Raw genomic sequence first — 26678 nt, 5'->3', positions numbered from 1 at the left:
ACTAGCGCCACGCCTTTGCGATTAGCGGGAAATTTTAATCAACGTCACCTTTCAGATGTAAAAACATGCCTACCGACGTTCCTTAATCTACCACAACCTCCTCTTGATGTTTGGATATTTTTTCCACGAGTGTGCTTAAAAAGAACTTTGGATCTCTGTGTGGTATGAGACAAATTGAGAAGACAGTCACACTTACATAGGATCTGACCCGCAGAAATTGTTCTGGATGTGAGGAGTCTAAAATGTTTTTCGAGTCATGATTTTGTGGGGATGTACGCAGAATCTTGATTAATCCCGAAGATAGGCTCATTTTCAACAATGTGTCTGAGCAGGACGTTTCTCCTTAGACCTCTCGTACCATTTCGCTAAATCTTGTTACCGTACCATTCGCTGAACTGGGGAGTGATTCCAGTTATGTCTTCTCTTGTAAACTGTTTGTGCGCGATATCTTGTAGGCTTCATGAGCGGATTGAAATAAATAAATAAATAAATACATAAATAAATACATAAATAAATAAATACATAAATAAATAAATAAATACATAAATACATAAATAAATACATACGTACATACAATAATAAATAAATAAATAAATAAATAAATAAATACATAAATACAATAATAAATAAATAAATAAATAAATAAATAAATAAATAAATAAATACATAAATAAATAAATACATAAATAAATACATAAATAAATAAATAAATAAATAAATAAATAAGTAAATAAATAAATAAATAAATAATCTGGTTAGACGAGATTGCACTATCACAGTGTACCATTACCTCTTACGTCGCGCAGGAGCATGGGTACAGTTCACAAGTACGCAGGTGTAAATTTGCTCTCTCTCTCTCCCAACACTCGCTGAGATCTGAACCATGTCGATATATCTCATTTATATACATTAACTCTAAATCTCCTCAAAATAAATATTCTTTCAGATTTTTGTTACTTATCCGCCTGTTGCTATTTCTTGATGAGCGCAGCATTTTTGCATCTATCTCTTGGAACAGGCCCGAGCGAAATTTAGCTTCCCAGTCTCATTTATGGCTGGAACTATGCGGAAGCTACTGAGGTATGATTAATGGCGTTCGGAACACGACTAATGTTATGAAAGATGCTACTCATAGGGGCGGTCATGCTGCAATAGCACTTCCTGGCCCAGTGAGGAAAGCAATGGCAAACTGCCTATTTTCTCATCATGCCTCATTATGGGACCACCATCGGTTTTTACGACTTTCCTGTAACCTAACCATCTTTGATAGTGCTTTTTGAGGATCTAACTAGCCTCCGTTCTGAAGACTTAGGATAGTTTGAATTAAACCGCTGAAGCATTTTGAGCAGACAGTCACAGGTTTCTACTATGCTTGAAAGATAAAAATCCACTCACTTTTCTTTTCTGGCGCCGGGGCAGGTTCTGGCACTTTGGATGCCGCCGTCTTGGCACTGCTCTTAACCGGCGACTTGAGGGACGTCTTGGTAGGTGACGTCACGCTCTTTGGCAGCTTGCTGGGGGACTTCTTGGGCGAGCCCACGTCTCCATTGGTTGTCGGTTCCTGAAATCACAACAATTATCTATTAAATCAGTTATATAAGGCTACAGGTAAATGGCCTCGATTCTTATGTAATCATATATATTCCATTACTTGTAGACAACTAAAAGTAACATTTTTGTATATATCTTGGTAATCATTCGTAGGTTTGGGGATCTAAAGGAAATAGTGACCATCCTAAATGCGATTTGCCTGGTATGTATCTTTTTGTGAAATTTATAACTGTGAAGTCCAACTTATCGTTTTATAATTACACATACTTGGAAATCACCAGTAGCGGCTACTAGGGGTGGGGGCGAGGGGGTGGGAAGTCGTCCCCCACTTTGTGGAGAAAATATTGCATTTTATTCCATTTCAGTCGGCTGAAAATATAAATTTGCGGAATTATTAAAAAGGCATTTATTACAAGCTCTGTTGTCGTATCGGTTAATTCTTTCCTTTATTTTCTTTAGTTACAAAATTATTAGCGGAAATACGCACAAAATGTCGTTCGTTGCAGCTAACAGATTCGTACAGCGCCACAGCAAGGAGTGGAAACTTTGCAAAGGCTGTGAGGAAGGGTAACGTGGTTATATTTTTTTGCCAACGTAATGGACACTGAGGTATGATTCACCCACTTGCTGCGCGCATTCGTCAGTCTGCCAGTCCCTTTAGAAGGCTACACTAAGCTATCAAGGTGGAGTGACCATAGCGAAGTGGCAAGCGCTAACAGAATTCAAGATTGTCAGTGTCAGCTCTAGGATCTATCATTTATTTGTAAACTCTTTAATTTCCTGCTCTTACTCACATGGGAAGACAGACATCATTTGAACATTTAGAAAGTGCGTATGGAGTAAAGTGGCAAATCAGAATATAGAATTAGAAATGCTGCAGCAAAAGAATAACATAGCGACAATTACAAGAAGTAATAAATATGAGACAGCGGAGAGAACGGCATGAATTGGAGAACTAATACTTTGAAGAATGTAAAATGAATTATAGATGCATTCCTTGTTTCTACCGTTCCTTCCTAAACTTATCCCTGATGTTTGTGAGGCCACGTCAGTTACTACCGCTCATTTTAGGGTTTGGTCGGGAGTTTAAATCATGATGCCCTACTTGATGTCACGTACATTTTCAGATGAAAATTATAATCTAGGATCCATTGAGATTCGAACCTCGGCCACCTAAGTGGAAACCTAGCAGATAACCCAGTACATTAATATAGCCCCGTCCACACTAATCACAGATTCTTGATTATAATTAGAAAACTATGAAAGGGCAGTGAATCTGTTCTAATCAAACAGAGTAGGTTTGGAAACCGCTGAACTAGGGAAGGGGTGAATTGCTGCTACAGTATCCTAAAAGCAAGCTGATAGTTTTATGTACTGTAAATATCAGTATCACAGACATGAGACAAAGTTTTTTGTGGTATGCGAATCGCTCGGACATGGTATTTCATTTTTTAAATCCAACATACATTGGCTGGAATTCAAACCTTTGTCGCCTTGAAGCTAAGCCAGTGTCTATGCCACTCTGCAATCACGCTCTAACACAGTATCCAAGAAGAGATAACATGGAACGTCAACGCTTGGCCCTCTGGAAACCTCGATTCAGAGAGACCGAGATGAAGAAATGCGTTAGTTGATCAAGGAGGGGGGGGGGTTAAAGAAAAGGGACGAAACTAATAAAAATCATTAGAATAATGAATATTGATGGTATGATGGTAATGGGAAGTATATTCTGTGATACTGATATCTGAGTACTCGAACCATGAGAACATGCTACAGTACATGCAATTCGTGGTTACGGGATATCAGTTCCTTTCTGAGTAAATTTGAGGAGAGGATATAAATAAGGAATCTCTTACTTGCAAATAAAAAGAACTGAGGACATTCAAAGAATTCACTTCATCGAATACAACAAGATGATAGATTGGACAATTTAATTGTCATAACTTTGCTACACCCAAAGTTTGCTTTAGCTGTGTGTGTATTTCAAGAGAAGACTAAGCTCACCGGACAAAAAATTAGTCACCATAGTGCGCACGCAGAGATGGATCGGTAAGCCTGTAGAGATGGCACAGCGAACGAGTCCCGAGCTCAACCGTGAGTATAAGGCAGTAGTGATCAGCGAGACATTGATGTTTCAAGCGGACAGTGTACGATGTGACAGAGTGGCAAGAAGGGGCAATCGTGTCTGAATGTGCCCATGGCCAAACGGTGCGTGAAGTTTATGGATTTGTTGGTGTTTCGCAGCGGACTATTCAACGTGTCTACAAGCAGGAGTGTACGACAAGTGGCCAGGAAACACGACGTCAGAATAAATTGCGGCCGTAAAATGATCCCGAGACTGACGGACCGGAGAAGCGTTTCACGGCTTGTGAATCAAAATCGCTTACAAACCCGACAGGAATTGCCGCAGTCAGTGAATGAAGGTCCATCCCAACATGTTAGCGAGAGAACATTGCGACGGAAACTGCAGGCCATGAACATTTGGAGTCTGTCACCTCGCAAGAGGCCATTCCTCACATGAGCACATGAAGGTGCGTGTCTTCAATAGGCTAGAAGTCATTGAACGTGGTCAGCAGCTGACTGCGGAACGTAATGTAGTTTGAAGAATAACGTTTTTTGCCTGTATTCCAACGACGCACGTCGTCAAGTGCACCGAAGGCCAAATGAAGCATTTCATCCTACATGTGTGCAAGGTCAAGTTCAAGGCGGAGGTGATATCTGTGGGGGTATCACGGATTGGGCTCGCTTACTGAGGTGACCACTAACGTGAACCAGAATGTTTGGATGATCAGGCGTTGCCTTTCAGTCAACATGTGCATGATGAGTATGCTAATGATACCCCGATTTTTGAAATGACAACAGAAAAGTTCATCGGGCTGGACGCATGTGACTGGTTTTATGAACACTCTCCCACCCTATTACATTTCGATTGGCCTGCAAAATCACCTGATATGAACCCCATTGAAAACCTGCAGGGCATGTTGGAACAGCGGGTAAAACTCCGACATCAGCATCCCCGCAATTTGGTATAACTGCGCGATCATATACTCAGAGAGTGGTTTAATCTGGATGCGACTTACCTGTACAGCCTTGTGGACTCCCCTGCTACTCGAATTCAGGCGGTCAGCAAGTCCAGAGGCGGAGCTACACGATATTTAATGATGCTTGTAATGATTTCTCCAGGGCTGAATCATTGTTTTCGTCTGGTGAGTTTATATACGCCCGTATTGCATTATAAAATGTACCTATTATCATAATGAAAAAATACACTTTTGAAAGAAATTAGAGGACGTCCCCGCCATCGGGCCTTGGATATTGACGATGGCTTGAATGCATAATCTGTGATATTTTGGTGAAACAAAGTACATCATTTTAGTGCGACGTCTATAGGCTTAAGAGCTGAAGCTGACAGATCTTTTGATTGGCTATGATCACGATTCCAACTATCACGTAAAACTACAAGAGAACTAAGTGATTGCCAGCGTGCTTGAGGTCGAATTGTTGGTACATACAGTGGCTCACAGTGGAAATGATACTCTGGGTACAGATCATATTTGGTAGGAAAGACACATCCCCTCTAAATCCTAACTACTGGTTACCTAATTTATGTCATTCGCCACTCATCCAGCATCTGATTTACACAGATTGACATCATTGCTCCTCATATATCCACAGGAAAGTGGAAACAACAAAGCAACAGTAAAATGAACACCACACTGAAAGTGGACCACTACATATTTTCTACCTCTTATTTGATGACTACGTGCACTGTTGGCTCAGCTTTTTGCATTATTTGTTCTGTACAGGATGGCTCACACTTCTATCACAATATCCCGTCTAAATCAACACGCAACGTTAACGAGATCAAACATAATTAGTGCTTAGAAAACTCTTAATTTTCCACTATCAACAGGGCAAATTTTTGCGTGTTATCAGTAAAATAGCAAATGGCGACCATTCTACAGTCCAAAACTATTGTTAATCGCTTTTGTCTGGAGAACAGAAAACAAAGGAAAAACATAATGCCTGGAATATATTAACTGCTCTGCAGTATTACCCCCAATCCGGACCCGAGGAATAATAATTGTAGACCCCTACAATAGATTATCCATATAAACTATGAACAACAAAGGCGATCCCCTGTGTGTACTTGAACCAAGAACTCATTCTACCTCAATTCTCACCACGGTCCAATTGTCAACAAATTCATTTAATTTTAATAATCTTCCCTTAATCCCATAATCCCCAAATATGGCGAAAATCTGTTCTTTGAGTACCCTATCATATAAAGAGGAACCTGGTGTTAATTCAACGGAAACTCGCCAAGGAAGCATAAATCACCTTACAGGGAAGGCCTGTTAAGAGTTCTTTGTACAGAAGACTTCAATGGTCACGTAGCGAGCAACAAACTATACATAAGCACGCAGACAAATGCCTCAGGTTGCAGATTGTCACGAAACATGCAGATAAAACTTATAATTACTATAAAATAGTAATATTCGCGGATAAAAGGAAATGTAATAGGTCAGTGTCAAGCGAAAGTCATGGAACTTCAACAACAGAATTTGAGACCAAAGTGAAACATAACATAGTGATGGGTCTCAAATGGTATTGGGCATTATGGGACCTTCAGGTATCAGGAAACTGAATTTCATCGATTACAGTATTGGCAATGATATACAGTTAGGTATTCTGAGAAAGAACATGAAACCAAGCTCAGAAAAGTTAGGCAAAAAAGGACTATTTCTCATTTTGCCGAAACATGACGCTGATGAGTTAAGACATGTGGCTATATTGTCGTCATGTGCTTGATTCCCCTCGACAGTCCCAAAACATCAATAACACTGCAAATTTGTGGGAAATGTCCACCAACATACGATATCTATCAATAAGGACCTTAGTGACGGATGTCAAAAAGAAATAGGATAACATTGTACGATATTTGTTAATGCACAATTTTTGAAAATTCAGTGAGCATTTACAGTATATGCAAACTTTAGTTTTTAGCAACTCTACATGTAAAAGGATAGATTTACCACTTTCGCTGTGACGCTGTATGTCTTCAGAATAAATCATGCCATCCCATGCAAACCGGAGAGCACTTGGAGATGGATAAAATGCATTGTTTTTATTTCCCTTGCTGTGGTTTAAAAAGCATCATTTATTATATTTCAGGCGACCTCATATAGGTGGGGAAAAGCTTAGAAAAATAATCTACATAAATAAAATCGTAACGACCTTGTGTCTCTACACTGACTATTTTGGCGAAATTTCCATACAGTTAGCCGTTTCAGGTTTAATAATGACCATCTGCATATTTTTAGCTTTGGTGACTGCCTGTTTGTGTGTTTGTAACTTGAAAACTACGGGATATATTTCTTTCAAACTTCACATTTAGAATCCACCTGTCCTTGGGCAAGTTTTCGGGCCAATATTATTTCTAAATCCCTGAACTGACGGGGGGTTTATACGAAACAGACACCGTAATTTTGCACTCCCACAAAATATACACACCAAACTTAACTGGAAATCTACCTGCCTTAATGGAAATCAATTTCTAGACCTCTTTCTCATATGAATCATTTGGATACGAGAATTAATAAGGGAAACATCATTAACGGACCGTTTTTCTGTACAAGTCCCACCGGACTTAACTCAAGAGTGGGTGCGTGTAAAGCGTATTTCTTATAACTTGAAAACTACTGGAGATATTTCAACCAAACTTCATATTTAGCATCCACCTGTTGAAAGGTAAGTTTTTAGGTCCATATGTCAAAATCCCGGAATGGACTGGGGGTTTATAGGGAACCGAAACAGTGATTTTACTCTCCCACAATATTTACAAAACAGCCCGACTGGAAATCGACCAACCTCGATGGAAATCCATTTCTAAAACTTTTTTCCTCATGTGCATTTTTTTCGATACGAGGATTAATAAGCGGATATCATGAACGCTCGGTTTTGCAGGCTAAGTCCACAGGACGTAGCCCAAAAGGTGTTGTACGTAGAGCACATTCCTTATCTATATAAATAAAATCTTAACGACAGTGTCTGTATAATGGCTGTTTCTGCGAAATTTTCGTACAATTATCCGTTTCAGGTGTAATAATGACGATCTGCATATTTGTTAGCTTTAGTTTCTTGAAACTCCTCATTTTTACCCCCCCTCCCAACCCAAAACAAGATTGAGCCACAATCTGCCAGACGAGCTAGAAAATTGAAATTTGGCAAAATTATATGTCTTAGTCTGTAATCGACGGAAAGCTTCCAAGATCTTCGAATATTTCATTTCTTGCCCCCGAAAAATATCAGAATATTGCGGCAATTTCCATGTCGGTGCAGACCTTCGTTTCGAGGTATTTCACGGATAAACGGTAAGTCGTATCACAAAACGGATGGCACAACCTCTGTTTTATTTGGAGTGATCTACAACTTTGGTCCAATGACGTTTCGTCGTATCTTTATTCTTTATATGCTAGATTTGTCTATTTCTAGATTATACCTACATTTTGGTTTTTATGCACGTATAATTCGTAGTTCGAATTACATATATGAAAGATAGAATCATTAATTCTACACGAACACTGGCCCTCCCAATATCAATACATGAGCCAAATTCTATGTTTGTAGCTGTCACATTAGTACCCAAAAGAAATGCAATGTGAGAAAACTTTACCCAAATTTCACCCTATTCAACGTTTCACCCTATTCTAACTCAATGTTACCCATAAATAGATGAGAGAGGATAAAATATCTTAAGACAGCGATTTATACCGCTAAATGCGACGTCTTATGGTACAATCCGTTTGTCGATACGGTGTATCGTTTAGCAGCAGTTAATCTGTAAATGAAGGTCTGCAATATTGTAAACATGCATATACTTCGTATGTCGATCTATATATATATATATATATATATGTATTATACATTGAAGTTGATCTGTAGCGATATAGAAAGGGTGTGTTTGCCATTATAATTGATATTTTACATAGATAGTGACTTTCATCAGGAGGGCGTCTATTGTAATCATTACTCTCCACATCGATTTTGACTGGCAGTAGTAATGGGATCCTTCAACTCCTTCGTAGCTAGCATTAGGAGGAGGGGCTACCAGTGTAATTAATAATTCCCTTATCGATTTGACTAGAAGAAGTCAAGGGAGCATGCAATTTTGTTCAAAACTCTTCTAACCGATTGCGTTTGGGAGTAGGCAAGTGTGCCCGCAATTATAAACAAATTTACCCATCTAAAATGTGACTGGCATTAGGCATAGTGGCCTTGGTATTATAATGGAAACTCACCAACTAGGTGTGATTGTCATTAAGAAAAGGGGCCTGTCATCACAATGATAACAGCTCGCTTCAGTTTTGACTGGCAGTAGGGAAGGTGCCTGCTATTATAATGAACACTTCTCGACTGTAATCTGCCTGGAAGTAGGAAAGGGCACCTGCCATTGTAACTAAAACTCCCCAAATCGATTGTGACCGCGCAGTAGGTAATGGGGCCTCCCATTATAATGAAAACTTACCTACTCGATTGTGAATGGCAGTAGGCAACTGATTTTTTGTTGATATTTATAAATTTTATGATCCGTATTGAAGTGTGATTACAATAATTGAAATTAATTAATAGGGGTCGTCCTTTTCAATATTGAATATTTAGTATTCGATATTGAATTCCCTACTGCCAGTCAAAATTGAATTGTGCTGTTATATTGAATATTCAATACTGAATAGGAGGACCCCTATTAATTAATTTCAATTATTGTAGTAGGCAACTGAGCCTGCCACTATAATCACAACTCCGAAACTCGCATTTTACATTGGAAGCAACGTGTGGGAATCTCCTACTGCTGTTTCTGGATAACGCTAAGGGACATGCAATTTAAAAAATATCTTATTCACTACATGTACAGTAATTTACTTCGATATCCGCATACAATGTAGAATACTTTAGCGAAGCACGGGTACATTTGCCAGTCTGATTTATATACATTGATCTTATACGCACTAAAAGCAGCATTTCTGCTTGAAAATATTTGAAGGGCTTGAGAGCTACGCCAAGAAATCAGCATCGAACACAATCACCCGTGGGATTCAGCCGGTGTCATCACAGCGTACTTGCTATGGCGCGATCCTGTGAGCTCGGAGTCCGTTCTTTCAAATCCCTTCCCTGGCGAAATTTTTCCTTCGACTGGTGTTCTCAAGCCAATCTTAAGCCACATGCTGATTTAGCAACACCACCTCGCAGAGCCCATTTGAATTCGCCCAAGAAGCGATCTGATTGGCTAATTTCAGCAGTTGATAAAATGACAACGTTGCGAGATATCGATTTACTTTTTTTTTTTTTTTTGCTACTTGCTTTACGTCGCACCGACACAGATAGGTCTTATGGCGACGATGGGACAGGGAAGGGCTAGGAGTGGGAAGAAAGCGGCCGTGAACTTAAGGTACATCCCCAGCATTTGCCTGGTGTGAAAATGGGGAACCACGGAAAACCATTTTCAGGGCTGCCGACAGTGGGGTTCGAACCTACTATCTCCCGAATACTGGATACTGGCCGCACTTAAGCGACTGCAGCTATCGAGCTCGGTGAGTTACTTTCTTCCAAGTTATACATCAGTATGACCAACTCTCTAACACTCATATACTCGGTCCATATTGTTTCCGACCAACCTGTATAATGTTAAATAATATTCAGGGTTTGAACAGCCAACTTCGTAGAGGAAAAAATCTCAGTTTCGTTCAGAAATCCCGGTAACCCTGTATCAGATCATATACAACTCATGTGATCTACCGAGCCTGAGTGAAGCGTTGTATGTATTGAGTCCTAGATTTAAACCGTACCGTAAGTGATAAGACTCGGTACGCCTACGTCACGGGATGGCGAATGAATGTTTAAACAAACACACGAAAGAACGATACATACATACATACATACTTTTTAAAACTCCACAATTCATTAGCCAGCTCTGTGATTTAAGAGTGATTTCGATCATTTGGGAGACTTCATCTTCCGACTCGGTTGTAGACTTTCCAGTCGGAGATTTTATTTTAACACCGTCTACTGTATTTAATGTCCAAAATTTCATTTTTGGTCCGTATTGAAACGAAATTTACAATCAGAGATAAATGTAGGGTTTTCCACCGGCTCAATACTACAAAATATTGAAATTATTAAAACATTACATTTTTGTTGTAATTTTTTGGTACCGGTTTCGGCAACTATATTTACCATCAGCCTAGGAGCTTGTTGCAGAACATTTTGATAGCTACATTAAAATATGTATAACATGTGTATGTACATAAACAAGGGGCTGCCTGACCGAGGCGGTAAAGGCGTGTTCGGTTCGCCCGGAAGGACGTGGGTTCGAATTCCCGTCAGGAAGTCGAAAAATTTAAGAAACGAGATTTCCACTTCCGGAGGTGCACATGGTCCTGAGGTTCACTCAGCCTACACCAAAATTGAGTATCAGGTTTATTCCTGGGGGCAAAGGCGGCCGGGCTTAGAGCTAACCACTCTATCCCATCAAGTGCCGAAGTTACGGATAATGGAAGCCTTTATCTTCCACCCCTCCCAGGGCCTTCATGGCCTCAACGGAGGTGACTTTGCTTTGCTATGTGCATACACAGAGCCTTCTAAAATACGTTTTGTTATTTACAATTGCGTATATACCGTAAAACTTAAGTTGAAAAACAGAGACTAAATTACTCCTTATGAGGTTCTGGAAAAGTCATAAAGATTATATATAGAAATTCGTTATGACTTTTTTGGAGCCTCATAAGGAGTGATTTATTCTCTGTTTCACAATTACATACGTTTTACGGTATGTACACAATTGTAAATAACAAAACTTATTTTAGAAGGTTCTGTTTATGTACATACATATGTTATAAATATTTCAATGTAGCTATCAAAATGTCCTGCAACAATCTCCTAGGCTGATGATGGTAAATATAGTTGCCGAAACCGGTACCAAAAAATAACAACAAAAATGTGATGTTTTAATAATTTCATTATTTTGTATTATTGAACAGGTGAAAAAACCCCACCTTTAACTTTGATTGTAGAAGTCGTCTACTGTACTCATGAAACAAAATCAATTACATAAAACTGGTAAGATTCAAAATCAAGCTACTTACATTTCCTTGGGTCGATTCATCCACTCCACTATCGTGATCGCCTTCTGTGGAAAGAAGTAAAAGCATATGTTAAAATGTAAATATTAATGTAAACACTATCACCTACGTTGAAGCAAAATCTCCGCATGTTTTTCCATCGATATGAACTGTATTAAGTAAATTGGTCTGATTGCTGCAATGGACATAAGTATATACTCCAATCACACCATGCAATCGATTAATGATAGGAATAAGTAAATTACTTTTTAACCTTCCAAAATACTCAAGTTATATAAGCTTACCAAACACCAGACGATCTCCTAAATTAACGAAGTAATTTAATCAGAAATACTGACACATTCAAAGCTGTGACTTAAGATAACAGTGAATATAGAACTATTCTGTAACTTCGTGCAGACGGAATTCTGTGGCCCACCTTGTTTCTTGGCGCGCATTGCGGAGTCCTTCGGTCTCTTCCTTACGATTCGTTTCTTCGGTCCATCTGACGAGGGCTTCGATTTCGGTGATTTGGGTGACTTCTCATCTTCAGATTCGGTTGTTGACTTCCCAGTCGGAGATCTGATGGGTATTGCTTTAATTTTAGCATCGTCTACTGCACCGTTCACCATTCTCATTTCACTTTCCTCCTTTTCAGCTGAAACTTCGCTATCCACTTTTGTTTCCGTAGCTTCAAGAGCTGCTTCTACTTCTACTTTACCGTTAACATTCGCGCTTGTTTCACTTATTTCCGCCACTTTCTGCGGCTCAGGACTAGAAATAATTTCCTCGGCTTCTTTTTCCGAGTCAACAGGAACTTCATGTTTTTCTTCTGTAGTAACTACAGGTTCAGCTTTCGTTTCATCCCCAGCAGGACTTGCAGACTTCTTACCTTCCAAAACATCATCTTCGTCAGTTTCCTCCGTAGGTTTTGGTGTTACTGACTCAGGAGAGGTAGGCGCCACTTCCTCAACAGTTTTCTCGACAGGCTCCTCTGTATCTTTTCCCTGATCTCCTTCTGCTGATGCTTTAGGTTCAAGTTCAACTGGTTCACGTTCATCACTAAGTTTTGGCTTTGTGTCGAGAGGTGGCGATGCGGATGGAGGTGTTGGCTTTGGTTCTGGCGATGGCGATTTTGATTTAGGTGTCATCGGTTCCTTGATGCCAGCGTCACCTGGTGGCAACGTTGCACATGCCGTCTCTGGACGCGATGGTGGTCCAGAAGATATAGGACTTGGTGATACAGTTACTGCCAATTTATCTAATTCGGGGCTTGGCGTTTTGCGTAATGCCGGTGATTTAGGTGGTGTGGGGGATTTCGAAGGAATGGGAGAAGGCGATTTACTAATATCAGGCGACTTATCAGGTACTGGTGACTTGACGGGTGCTGGTGATGCAGGTTTACTGATTTCCGGAGAAGGAGTTTTGCTGGGAAGTGATGACTTGTCCATTTCTAGTAATGCTGCATCCGGTGTAGGTGTCCTTATTTTGTCAACTGGAGATTCTCTAGAACTCGTGTCAACATTGCTAACATCAGCCATAGCAGCACTACTTGGGTCATCTACGCGAGCATCTGACTTCGTGGTGTCACTTTCTAGGGGTGGAGTAGGTGATTTCTTGGCAGCAACGACAGTTTCGATAGCAATTTGCTCCTTTATGTTAGGATGTGGTGATGCAGATAGTTTTGGTGATTGAGGTTTTTCTTCACTTGGTGCAGGTGATGGCGAAGCAGTTGTTCGTCCTGAAAGAGGTGATTCACTAGGAGCAGGAATTGGAGAAGCAGCTAATTTTGGTGACTGTGGCTTTTCATCAGTTAGGGCAGGAGTTGGAGATACAGATGCCTTAGGTGAAGGTGGTTTATCTTCACTTGGAGCGGGAGTAGAAGAAACAGATGACTTAGGTGAAGGTGGTTTATCTTCACTTGGAGCGGGAGTAGAAGAAACAGATGACTTAGGTGAAGGTGGTTTATCTTCACTTGGAGCGGGAGTAGAAGAAACAGATGACTTAGGTGAAGGTGGTTTATCTTCACTTGGAGGACTAGGAGATACAGATGACTTAGGTGACGATGGCTTATCTTCGCTTGGTGCAGGAGCTGGTGAATCAGACGACTTAGGCGATGGTGGTTTGTCTTCACTAGGAGGTGGCAGTGGTGAACCAGATAATTTCGGTGACGGTGGCTTCCCTTCACTTGGAACAGGCGACGATGAAGGAGCAGCCTTTGGAGAACCCGCTTTTTCTTCTTCATTAGGTGTAGGTGATCGTGTAGCGGCTAACTTTGGTGACTGAGGCTTCCCCTCACTTGGAACCGGTGATGGCGAAGGAACAACCTTAGGAGAGCCGGCCCTTTCTTCGCTATGTGTAGGTGATGGTGAAGCAGGTGTCTTTGGTGATGGTGGCTGTTCTTTTCCAATCGATCTGGAAGGTGAGGGCTCCTTACTTTCAGAAGATATTAAGCCGTCTTTGCCTGAAGTTTCCTCCTTCTCGAGTTCCTTTACTGGAGTTTCCTTGCCCGTCTGAGAAATCAATTCTTTATCGGGCGAAAGACGTTTGCTCTCAGCTGAAGTTATATCTCTAGTTGGTGAAGACTCTTTACTCTTATCCGTAATTGGTTCTTGCTTATCTGAAATAGATTCTTTTATCTTATCCTCAACTAATGGGTCCTTTACGGCCATTGATGGACCTCGTTCGGAAGGAATATCCGATTTTTCTGGAGGGCCGTCCATGACTTTATGATCTGATATTACGTCCTTAGGAGTTGGTGGTTTTTGAGTTCGGCTAACATCATCCTTAACTGGAGATCCTGTTTCCTTAACGTCTTCTTGGTCTTTCGGTGGCGAAGGTTCTGGACTCCTTGCAGCTATTACTCCATCTTTTGCTTTCTCAGAGGCTGCACTACACTCGGATGGTGAAGTACTCACCCTGGATGGAGACTTTTTATCATCCTCTGCTTTGTCCTTGGCTGGGGATGGTTCAGGAGATTTTACCTCACCGTATTTCACTGCTGAACTCTCTTCAACCTTCTCGGGGGAGGATGTTTCTTTACTCTTATCAGATAAAACATTATCCTTAACAGGCGAGTCTTGTTTACCGTTCTCATCCTGCAATTTGTCTTTGCTTGGTGATGATTCTTTGCTTTTCTCCGAGGACAAACTTTGTTTCGAAGGGGAAATTTCACTTGCGACTTCTTTAGCAACCGGCACGGATTTATTTTTATCCCCGACATTACCAGACACAATTACATCATCGTCATCATCTATACTCTTACCACTAAAGGAGCGAGTTTCCCCATTTAACTGCATTTCGATTTCGCCATGACCGCCATTTGTAACCTTCAGATCCGAGCTAGCGGTAGACACCGCAGACGCAGGCCTGTCAACTATCCCATTGACAAGATGTGGAGACGGTGGCGCTGGAGAATCAGACTTCACCGAGACTGGCGAAGGAGACTTCACCTTCACATCACTATCCTCTTTATACAATACATCATCTTCTACATGACCATTGGGAATCCGTGCTGATACGTCCTTTGGAGGAGATATTTTACCAGTTAAAACCGGAGATTCTCTACCTACTGATTTGACATCGTCCTTCTTATCAAGTATTTGTGTTTCTGGTAGAACTTTGGTTGAAGGTTCTGGCGACTTTTCCCCAGTTTTCTGAGGCGACGTCAGCGGAGGAGATTCGGGTTTAGCTGGTACAAGCTTTTGTGTTTCTTTGGGTTCTTCCTTCACAACTTTAGTTTCCACTGATTTCGGTAGCGTTAACTCTTCCTTTTTATCAACCGGTGATGGGGGAGGTGTAACATTACCGTCCACTTCACTGATAACCGAACTAATCGCACGGGACGAAGGCCTATTAAGATCGCTTACTGCGAGAGCTGCTGTAACGATATCACTAGAAGTGTCTGATTTAGCGCTAGCAACCCTCGGTGTAGACGCGACACTTGACACCTTAGAGTCCTGAACTGTCTCATTTGGTGTTTCCTTACGATCACTAACCTCCACCGCTGCACTAACAGGTTCCTTACTAGTCTCTGCGGGCTTAGAAATGCTGACTGAGGATGATGGACTTGGTCCTTTGTCCATGGTTTGTGTTCCGGGCTGGGGAGACTGGGACGGTGGAATAGGTGATGGAGACTTTGATATGTCACCATTTGCAGCCCCGCTCTTTCCTAACTGTGGTGCACCTGATTGTGGCTCCATCATGTGAGCAAAATTTCGTGCAGGTGAGTGTTGATTAGGTCCGTTCCTGTTTGCCGCTGGCTGCTGTAGCAATTGTTGCTGGTGTTGTTGGTATTGTCTCTGACGTTGCTGAAACTGTTGCTGTAGTTGTTGCTGAAGTTGCTGCTGAAGTTGCTGTTGCTGCTGCTGTAGTATCTGCTGCTGTTGCTGTGGTCCACCTTTCTCTTGCAGAGCTTTGAGTTCACCTGACTGTATTTTCCCTTTCAAAAAGGACAATACTGCCGATTGGCGCCTTCCACCACCTTCACTTGGTTTTTGCTGCTCTTGTTCTTCAGTACTACCTGTGCGACTGATCACCGAGATCGACCTTCGGCGATCCTCTTCACCTTTAGTGTTGTTATTGTTACTGACACTGAAACTTCTATTTTTTGCCCCTTGTAGTTTGGAAGCTTCTCCACCCATCACACCATTCGACGTCGGGGGAAAAGCATCCTCCTCTTCAGCAGTGAGTGTCTCAGCTGCAGACGATAACTGAGGTCGCAGACCAGGTTTATTATATCCACCGGTCGAGGGGTTGCCGAGACCTTGCTTTACTGGTGGAGGGCCTCTTATATTGGGCCCGTTAAGCTGCTGAGGTCTGTGCTGCTGCTGGTTGGGGTTTATTAATGTTGGACGCTGCTGGTTGAATCCTGGTTGAAGCTGTGGTCTACCGGTTTGAGATACAGCTTGCCCTCTCAGTAGCTGCTGCTGATGCTGCTGTTGTGGTTGTTGCTGTTGATGCTGCTGCTGCTGTAGATGATGCTGCTGTTGCTGTTGATGCTGCTGTAATTGCTGTTGTTGACCAGAGTGTAGGGTAGAGCGACTGTCGATGCGTCTTAGTAGGGGTGGCCCTCCACCCTGGGGCTGTGGGAAACGAGGACCACCTTGTTGTGAAGCACCTCCTCCGACAGGGCTGAAGACACCACGACCTGGCAAGCCATGGGGGGCCTGCTGCTGTGCTGGTTGCTGCGCCTCCCCGGAATTTGGATAGGCTGCACGACGAAGCTGCTGATTAGGGGGATACTGAGGATTGACAGAACCAGGAACCGGCTGGAACTCCCGAGAGGAGCTCACCTGGAGCTTAACCTGATACAGAATTTGAACACCATTAACAAATATTCCCTTTCAAATACAACCTGGAACACAGTCTACACACAAGATGTTCAAAATAATTTGGTCACCTAAGTCATAGAACTAAGTCGACAAACTTGACCATATTGGTCCCTAATTGGTCCGTATCGACTCGTAATAACAATGATGTACAACGGGTGATTATCTGGTCCGCCCTGTCAATATACTATTAATATTTGAATAATTTATACGTACATATTTCGGGAGTCTTAACTCCCTTCGTCAACGTATTTACATCAAGTTCTACCTTACCCAAGTCTCAAGATACAACATCTTATCGTATTACATTAACCATTGTCCTGTATAACCTCAACTCAATAACACTATATGTACACTTTGCGGTTTTGTATAACAATGCATGTTGTAACCCAAACCCGTAAGACATGGAACATATTTAAAAACACTCTTGAATTGTCCACTCATTCCTCCTATCCTTTACACTCATACAACGTGTATCAACACCCTGGATGGATCCATTAGCTGAGTCAGCCACTGATAAAATGTTACTTGTCACTGCTTGTATTGTTGCTGCCACTATAAAGCTACTATCTTATCGTCCAATTTGACATCCTTTGAAGTTAATACCCTTATAGGTTGCATTGATATGTTCATCGTTGTATACGTCTTAAAAATTTTAGCCATGCTTGTGCCGTCAGGGCAGATGACGTTTCCTAGATTGTTGCAGGACCGGACTTTTTGAATCAGAGCGGAACAAACCTTCCGTTATGTTTATGCAAATGCTTCTCTAGTAGTAAAATGGTACGTTTTTCCTCCGCCTTTGCTCTGATTCAAAAAGTCCGGTCCTGCAACAATGGAGGAAACGTCATCTGCCCTGACGGCACAATCATGGCTAAAATTTATAAGATGTATACAACGATTAACATATCAATGCAACCTATAAGGGTATTAACTTCAAAGGATGTCAAATTGGACGATAAGATGGTAGCTTTATAGTGGCAGCAACAATACAAGCAGTAACAAGTAACATTTTATCAGTGGCTGACTCAGCTAATGGATCCATCCAGGATGTTGATACACGTTGTATGAGTATAAAGGATAGGAGGTATGAGTGGACGATTCAAGAGTGTTTTTAAATATGTTCCATGTCTTACGGGTTTGGGTTACAACATGCATTATTATACAAAACCGCAAAGTGCACATATAGTGTTCTAGAGTTGAGGTTATACAGGACAATGGTTAATGTAATATGATAAGATGTTGTATCTAGAGACTTTGGTAAGGTAGATTTTGATGTAAATACGCTGACGAAGGGAGTTAAGGCTCCCGAAATATGTACGCATAAATTATTCTAATAATAATATATTGACAGGGCAGACCAATCACCCGTTGTACATTATTGTTGATAGAACTAAGTTATATAATTCAAACATATTGATTTGAACATAAACACATGTAAAACAATGAGACTGATTGCCATCAAAGCTACTGCACGAATCCTTGTGTAAACATACAACAATCTAGAAGGATGTAATATTGGTTATTAGAGAAAAAGTTACTGTAATATAATTATTTCATGAAGATCCAGTGGAATGCTAAATGTTCCAACGGTGACATGGTACCATTCGAAGTCATATTTGAAAACGGATTTCAAGATTAACAACCAAGAAGAGTAAAATACAATTTCAGTTTCTAACGTAACTCTGAGTACAGGCTATGTTTATGGTGAAACGTAGTGTATTCATGGGAGAGCACCTTCCCTAAAGTATGGCACAATTTTGGACTAAAAATTCCAAACTGCAAATAGTTTGTTCCGATTATCAACCGATAAAAAATAAAACAGACTTGGAAGAGACTGAGCCAGAAAGCTGGGTAAATACACAAATTCATAAAATGTATATAATAATAATAATAATAATAATAATAATAATAATAATAATAATAATAATAATAATAATAGCCTAGGTTCGTGGTGTAAATATATATCAACTTGCAACCTACGTCTCCATTTTAAACATTCATTTTCACTGCCGTCTAATCGTTAAACTGAGAACTATAGCACATAGTTCGGCAATGGACAGTTATCCTGTCAACAAAGATTGTTGTAGAGTACGTATGTAATAAAAGCAGCCATAGGCCATCTTCAAAAAAATGTGAATGTATAGTACCTATGTAGATATCTCTTCCACAAAGTATGAATGCTATGAAAAGGAAAACTATAATGTTATCCCAGTACACAATGTCCTTGGCAGAAGTAAAGAAGTGCGCTGCTGTATTTACAATGATAATGAATACTCCATGTAAAGGGAAACTACTACTTCTACCACTTTTCCCACACCAGTGAGGTTGCGGGTGCGAACTGTGTAGCACAAGTGGATTTGGCCCTGCTTTACGACTGGATGCCCTTCCTGACGCCAACCCTATATGGAGGATGTAAAGGTAAACTGCTTGGCAGCAATAGTTGGGGTACTATTGCGGATTGTCTGAAGAAATGATGTCGCAATTTGAAGTGTATGAAGAATGAACCTCTATTCATCGCATGAAAGCTCTGGCAAATGCGCGGATAGAGTATCTATCAATAGAACGTGAAAGTGTGGATTAGTAATAGAGTCAACAATAGGGTCAATCAATCAATCAATCAATCACAACTGATTTTAATTTGGGTCTGTTACCCAGGTGGCATACTATCAGTTGTTACCTAAAGAAGTTCGAAATTGATCAAAGATCCCCCTTAGTAAAGATTTGAAAGAGACAGCTAGCAAAGCAAAAGGGCCGAATTTGAAGTGAAAATGCACTAAGAATCTTGCTTCAAATACACTCATAGGCTAGTACGTGATGAAGGCATTTTAGTACAATAAAGACTATCTACAGACTAACATTCCATCTTAACCCTGCAAAGTATTGTATGCATGTTGTGTACTCAAGCCCGGAGGCTGGTTTGGACCTCGACAGCTCCACCATCAACAGTCATCGGTGGCCCAGACGTCACTGAAGAGGCGAACTAGAGAAATGAGGTGAGAGATAGTTTCTCGTTGCTTTCTTTACGGATCCAGAAGTTGCTATTACTTTTCAGTCTGTCAAGTCGAGTGAAATGCCGACACCAACAGCAACATTTTCTCACCATACGTAACAGAGACTGGCTGCATAAGGAATGATTTTAATAGTATCACTTATACCTCGATCACTTACATGTGTTCAAAGCCAAGAATGACAGACCGAGACCAGTGAATGAAAATAAATTCGTTCTAGCCCACACCAGAAGACATTGGGAATGTAAACATTAATCTTGCCAGCTAAGGCATAAACCCTCTAAGACATAATTCAAATAACGGGTTAGAATAATTATTCATCAGCGAGCAGTGTAGAAAGTTGATCCATGGAATATCTGCTCCTACATTCGAAACATCCTCCACTGCAGACGGCTAATAGACTAGTTTCTGAGAGTTTCAACCTAGTCCAATAATGGTTTGACGATTGGAGACCGTTTGATCTTCCCGAGTTTCGTGGCAATCCATCAAATAACGACAACGCTTCTAGATTCGGCCACCTTCCTAGGAAATGGTCAAGAATAAATTGTATTATGGGCAACTCCGATAAATGTGCAGATCCTTCAAATGGAACCAGTGTGCGAGTGTGGTGCCAATACACAAACTGAAGCACAACACTACAGCCTATAGAGGGGACAAGTCAGTTTTTATCGCACCGACTCGTGCATTAGTGGACTAAATGTCAACTTAGACATCAGATTATAAATTCTTAAATGTGTTCCTTTTTACTCTGCGAATATAATAATAATTACATGAGAAAAATAACGGAAATATTGAAGTTGGATTGAGGTGTCGGGCAACTGCGAGGCCTATGCAGTGATATATACAATGTGATTCAGCAGCTCTTCCAATATAGTTTCCTGCAGCCGAACTAACGTACACATTGTTATAGGGATGCTATTCCCCTGCAGGCGTACTGTATGGTACTAATGTTCAGTGAGCACATTTTGCACACCATTCTGAATCCTAGCGAAATGTTATATCATCCGTTCGCAAAGCATAACGCCTTGAAATCATGTAGCAGAGTCCTTTTCCATGTAACTATGTTAATGTGTCGTGCCTCGTGACCGGGTGTAACGAAGAGGGGCATCAATGCATAAAACTAGGTAAGTGTGCAGTAGTCCGCCTCTGTGGTGTAGTGGTTAGCGTGATTAGCTGCAACCCCCGGAGTCCCGGGTTCGATTCCCGGCTCTGCTGCGAAATTTGAAAAGTGGTACGAGGGCTGGAACGGGGTCCACTCAGCCTCGGGAGATCAAGTGAGTAGAGGTGGGTTCGATTCCCATCTCAGCCATTCTGGAAGTGGTTTTCCGTGGTTTCCCACTTCTCCTCCAGGCAAATGCCGGGGTAGTACCTAAAGGCCACGGCCGCTTCCTTCCCTCGTCTATCCCTTCCAATCTTCCCATCCCTCAGCAAGGCTCCTGTTCAGCATAGCAGGTGAGGCCGCCTGGGCGAGGTACTGGTCATCCTCCCCGGTTGTATCCCAGACCCAGTGTCTCACGATCCAGGACACTGACCTTGAGGCGGTAGAGGTGGGATCCCTCGCAGAGTCCGAGGGAAAAACCAACCTTGGAGGGTAAGCAGATTAAGAAAGGAAGAAAGAAAGAAAGAAAGAAAGAAAAACTGTGCAGTAATTAATGTCTTAAAACACCGAACCAGACGGCGTATGTACTCTGTTCTCGTCGTACTACCAGCATGTTTCCAGCAGTGTAGCGTAGCGGATATGGTTAGACGCTCGCCTAGCAATCGACGGAATGTGCTAGCGGCAGTTCGAATCCTGCATCGTTCAAATATTTTTGCATCGATATGATGTTTGAATACGTAAACACAGGCCCACGTTTGCCACATTCGAACAATAGACTGACTCTGTTATTCATCTTGTGCCCTGCGAATATTCCGCTGGTTATGGTTGTCATTCGGCATGTTTTCCACAGAAGAATACTTTAACATGCTTCTCATTTATGGAGAAGCAAGACAAAACGCGTGCGAGGCACTACGTCTCTACCAGGAACGGTATCCCGACAGGCGACACCCGGCTGCTACGACATTCCGCCGTGTTGAAAGACGCCTAAGGACAACAGGCGTGATTTCCAACCAGCCACCAGTCAGCGATAGGCCCGTTACATCGGGTGAAACAGAAGAGGCCGTTCTGGTGGCAGCTCGTAATAATCTACACATCAGTACAAGGGCGATTGCACGACAGGCGAACACCAGCCAGTCGTCCGTCTGGCGAATACTGCATGAACATAAATTTCACCCATATCATCTTGAGCTACACCAAGAGGCTCCATGGGAGGGATTTCGAAGCTCGAATGAAGTTCTGTCGGTGGCTATTAGGCAGGCTGGACAATGATGCAACATTCGTATAGCATATCTTGTTCTCCGACGAATCGCGCTTCCACAATAATGGGAACGTCAATCGCCACAACATGCACTATTGGAGTCCGGACAATCCTCACTGGGTGCGACAGGCGGGCTCTTCAAGTACAAGTACGATGGTGAGTGAATGTTTGGTGTGGAATCTTGGGGGATCGCCTGATTGGACCTTATTTCCTTGAGGGCCATTGGACGGGCCCGCACTATCTGCACTTTCTGCGTCAGGAACTCTCACTGCTGCACGACCGTTTGAAGATGTGGTTGCAACAGTACCGAGCTCCACAACATTCGACTTTGCCCGTTCGTAACCGTCTGAACGAGGAACTGCCAGGGAAATGGATAGGACGAGGAGGCCCTGTTTCTTGGCCCGCCAGATCACCGGATTTAACGCCGTTAGGCGCCTTCTTGTGGGGACATTTGAAGAACGTCCTTTACACTCAAGCGCCGGAAAACCCCGACGAGCTCCGGCAACTCATCAAGGATGCCTGCCGAGCAATTACACCTGGAATGCTTCAGCGCGCATGACGATCTATTGGACACTGGGCCCGAATGTGCATTTACCAAAACTGTCATCACATGAAGCATTTGCTGTGATAAAACATTGTCAGGGCAGTTGGGTTCCTATTATTTCTGGTCTTTTAGTGTCCAGTCTGCTAACTAACCGGTCCTTCTTAGGACCACAAACATTCATTCACACACAATTTGCATGAAAGCGGGCATTGAACGTACATTGCGTGCGGTACGTATTAAACAGATATTTCAAAAATTTATGATCTTCGCTCCGGACTCGAACCTCCTACCTGACATGCAAGCACACTGGGCAGCTTAGGCCTATAGCCAGAATTAGGTTTACTGCGTCACATCAATTTAGTGTTTCGCCGGCTTGTCAGGCTCAAATGATCTACAAGGCACACGCGTGTCTACCAATGTTTAATACGAGTATAACATTAGATGTCCTACCATGTTGAGGCGGTAAATACCAAGATATCCGATTGTGTTGTCTGAGCATACCGGCAGGGCAGATATTTTCAGGACGGAATGAATATTGTGGGTTGCATAAAACTACTTTGGAAGGGGCAGCTGAATCACGCTGTATATACTTAAGTTTATTTACGCCACCCGGACACTGATAGGTCTTATGACGACGATGGAATAGGAAAGGGGTCGGAGTGGGGAGAAAGAGGCCGTGACCTTAAAGTACAGCTCCAGCATTTTCCTGTTGTGAAAATAGCAAACCACGGAAAATCACCTACAGGGCTGTCGACAGTAGTGAATTTTAAGGTAACAATTTCTGTCAGGTACTTCGCGAATGTTCTTCGTCAGTTCGAAGTTTTTCCCTGCCTCAGTCCCTCGACTTTTATTTCGTTAGAGACAAATACTGTACTTGGTGCCCCAGGCGCATATTTAATGTACGATAAACCGGTCAAGTAAAACTCAGTAAATGTATTTATTTCTTATTACAAAAGTTAAAATATTAGAGAACAAAAACCGAACCAAACCCCATGACGCTGTATCCCTGACGTTCCTTGGCCTGCCGAGTGACCACTGATCAGCCCGAAGGCCTGCAGATTGAGGTGACGCATGGTCAGCCGGACAATTCCTCTCGATCGTTATTCTTGTATTTCTAGACCACGGCCGCTATCTTACCGTCAGATATTTCCTCAATTGTTATCACGTAGGCTGAGTAAACTCGAACAAAGTATCAGATACGTGTACATATCTCTGACCACCTCCGGAATCGATCCTGGATAAGAGGATTAGAGAACTCAGCTGAAGGATATGAAGCTTATCCAAAATAAACATTTTCCACACAGACTTCCTTCCACGGAGGCGTAATTTAGAAATTCCTCTACCACGAAACTATGTCAGAAATGTAAATAACTGATCTGGCTGACATTCTTTGACCATTGATTTCACATTTATGAAGGCTTCATTAAGTTAACGTTCGATAACTCGACTTTGATACGTCTATTCTGAGGTTCTCTTACAGGGAGCAATCACGTGATCTATGCTGGGAAGACTACTTGTAGGTCTTCAGTCGCCCATTATATAACACGACGATCATGAATCTTCATAAGAACAGTTCAAGGTACTTCTCTGAAGGGTAAATGTACAAACAAATCTTAGCCGTATTTTGTATGACCTGTAAACAACGCAGAATGTTACTCGTTTCTTATTAAAATAAAGATAAAGTAGGATCGGTTTTTCACACAGACTAATTCATAGCTGAAGACAGATTTATTTGCATTTCATTTACGTCGTTCGGACACAGATAGGTGTTATGGCGACAATGGAATAGGAAAGGGAAGTGACTGTGGCCTTAATTAAGGAACAGCGCAGCATTTTCCTGGTCAGAAGATGAGGAAACCATGGAGAACCACTTTCGGGGCTGTCGACAATGGGATTCGAAGCCACTATCTCCCGAATGCAAGCTCACAACTACGTGACCCAAACCGCGTAGCCTTACGAGGCTAGCGATGACTTCATTCGGTTCAGTATTATCTCGGCTTACTAACACCAGGTTCCATCTTTCACCTTCCTACCCGACATGCTTCCATCAATGTTTGCAATCTGCGTTACATATGGATGTTTACATGTCTGCCGTTTTCCTCGACTTTCATTACTCTTTCCGTTTTTTTTTTTTTTTTTTTTTTTTTTGCTAGTTGCTTTGCGTCGCACAGGCACACATCGGTCTTATGGCGACGATGGGATAGGAAAAACCTAGGTGTTGGAAGGAAGCGGCTGTGGCCTTAAGGTACAACCCCAGCATTTGCCTGATGTGAAAATGGGGAAAACCACAGAAAACTATCTTCAGGGCTGCCGACAGTGGGATTCGAACCCACTATCTCCCGGATGCAAGCTTACAGCCTTTCCGTCCTTAACCGACACATTTCGCCGTGTGATTAGATGTTTACCTTCCATGCCGACTGCTGTGTGGTTGGATCTCGGCGCAGTCGTCTGGCACTTAGAAGTACTACGAAACGACAAACCTCCGACGGCATACTTTCTGGCAAGTTAAAGAATGTCATCGTTTACACGATAAAAAACAATAGTAAAAATATCTCTTAGCAGTCCTTTTTTATTAACCACGAAAAAATACGATACTTGATAACTCGCATTCGAACACCTACTTATAGTGTTCCACAACTCTAAATCCGTGGATTCACTGCACCCATACAATACCAAATGGGTTATTTTCGTGGATATTCGTAGTCGTTCGTATTGAAATGGGGATATGTTTGACCCTGAAAGTACCTCTGCTGCTGGCAACAAACCATGAGAGTGATGTACGCTCTAGAGATTGGTACGGTGACCTCCCAGTCACAACAGAAAGATATGCATTCTTTCGTATTGATCAGGTCACATGTGTAGAAGGCACGGAATGGGAAGGAGGGCCCGTATTTTTATTCACGATATTCACGATATATATCATCGTGATGAACTGAGAAAACGAAATATTGTTCTTACTGGTAGTAAATGTAATGGTGGTGATTGCTGTTCTTTGGGGTATTATTGATACACGGAACTATAGTATGTGTGAAATGGGAAGCCGTTTCCATTGCAGTCGTTTTTATGAAGTAAAAATATTTTGGCCTGGCGCAAGTGATATTAAACACATTTAACATTCTCCGCGAAACTCAGCGCATTGAGTGGGTGGGATATGTGAGAAGACAGCAGCCGCTTGGTTGGCCAAAACCCTTCCCATTTGACACGAACTATCGGCTGTCAGCTATATAAGGGAAGAACAAGATTGTCTGGATTGGATATGATTCCCGGAATCTGTTCGTTTGTTCCCAACCATTTTCGAGGAGACGTTCGAGTTGGTTCCCTAACTGTTGTCGGTCAGCACAGGAGTAGGCTACTCCGTAAACAACATTTGCGTTCCCTGTGGACTATCTATTGCTACTGAAATAAGTATGGTTAAAAATGTTATACACTATCAAAATTAATTCCCAAGTTTAAAGCTAAACCAATGTACAAAGTTTCCCCGTTTGGTATGCAAGTATCAAAACATTTTTCAATTTGCTTTACGTCGCACCGACACAGAAAGGTCTTACGGCGACGACGGGATGAAAAATCGCTAGGAGTCGGGAGGAAGCGACCGCAGCCTGAATTAAAGTTACAGTTCCAGCATTTGGCTGGTGTGAAAATGAGAAACCACGGAAAACCATCTTCAGGGATGCTGACATTGTAGTTCGAATCTACTATCAAAATATAAGTCGCCTCCCATTTAGATAAAACCCCTGTGGGTAAGCACAACAAACATTATATCCAGAAGT

At 41.9% G+C, this 26678-nt stretch overlaps 1 protein-coding gene across 3 annotated transcripts in view; it reads right to left on the bottom strand.

Moving 5' to 3' along the window:
* Positions 1-15016, bottom strand: part of LOC136874750 (microtubule-associated protein tau) — a 150746-nt gene extending 135730 nt beyond the window's left edge. For all 3 annotated transcript variants that reach the window (XM_067148452.2, XM_068225038.1, XM_068225039.1), the window contains exons 1-3: positions 12109-15016; positions 11694-11737; positions 1396-1561 (exon numbers count right to left, since the gene is read on the bottom strand). In XM_067148452.2, the coding sequence (XP_067004553.2) occupies positions 1396-1561; positions 11694-11737; positions 12109-14968 (3070 nt within the window). In that variant the 5' untranslated portion in view covers positions 14969-15016. The remainder of the gene's footprint in view (positions 1-1395; positions 1562-11693; positions 11738-12108) is intronic.
* Positions 15017-26678: the final 11662 nt, after the last annotated feature.

This window comes from Anabrus simplex, chromosome 1 (genome assembly GCF_040414725.1).
Source record: "Anabrus simplex isolate iqAnaSimp1 chromosome 1, ASM4041472v1, whole genome shotgun sequence".
Classification (NCBI taxonomy): Eukaryota; Metazoa; Arthropoda; class Insecta; order Orthoptera; family Tettigoniidae; genus Anabrus; species Anabrus simplex.
The sequence above is the reverse complement of the archived record's forward strand: the minus strand, read 5'-3'. Positions and strand labels throughout refer to the sequence as shown.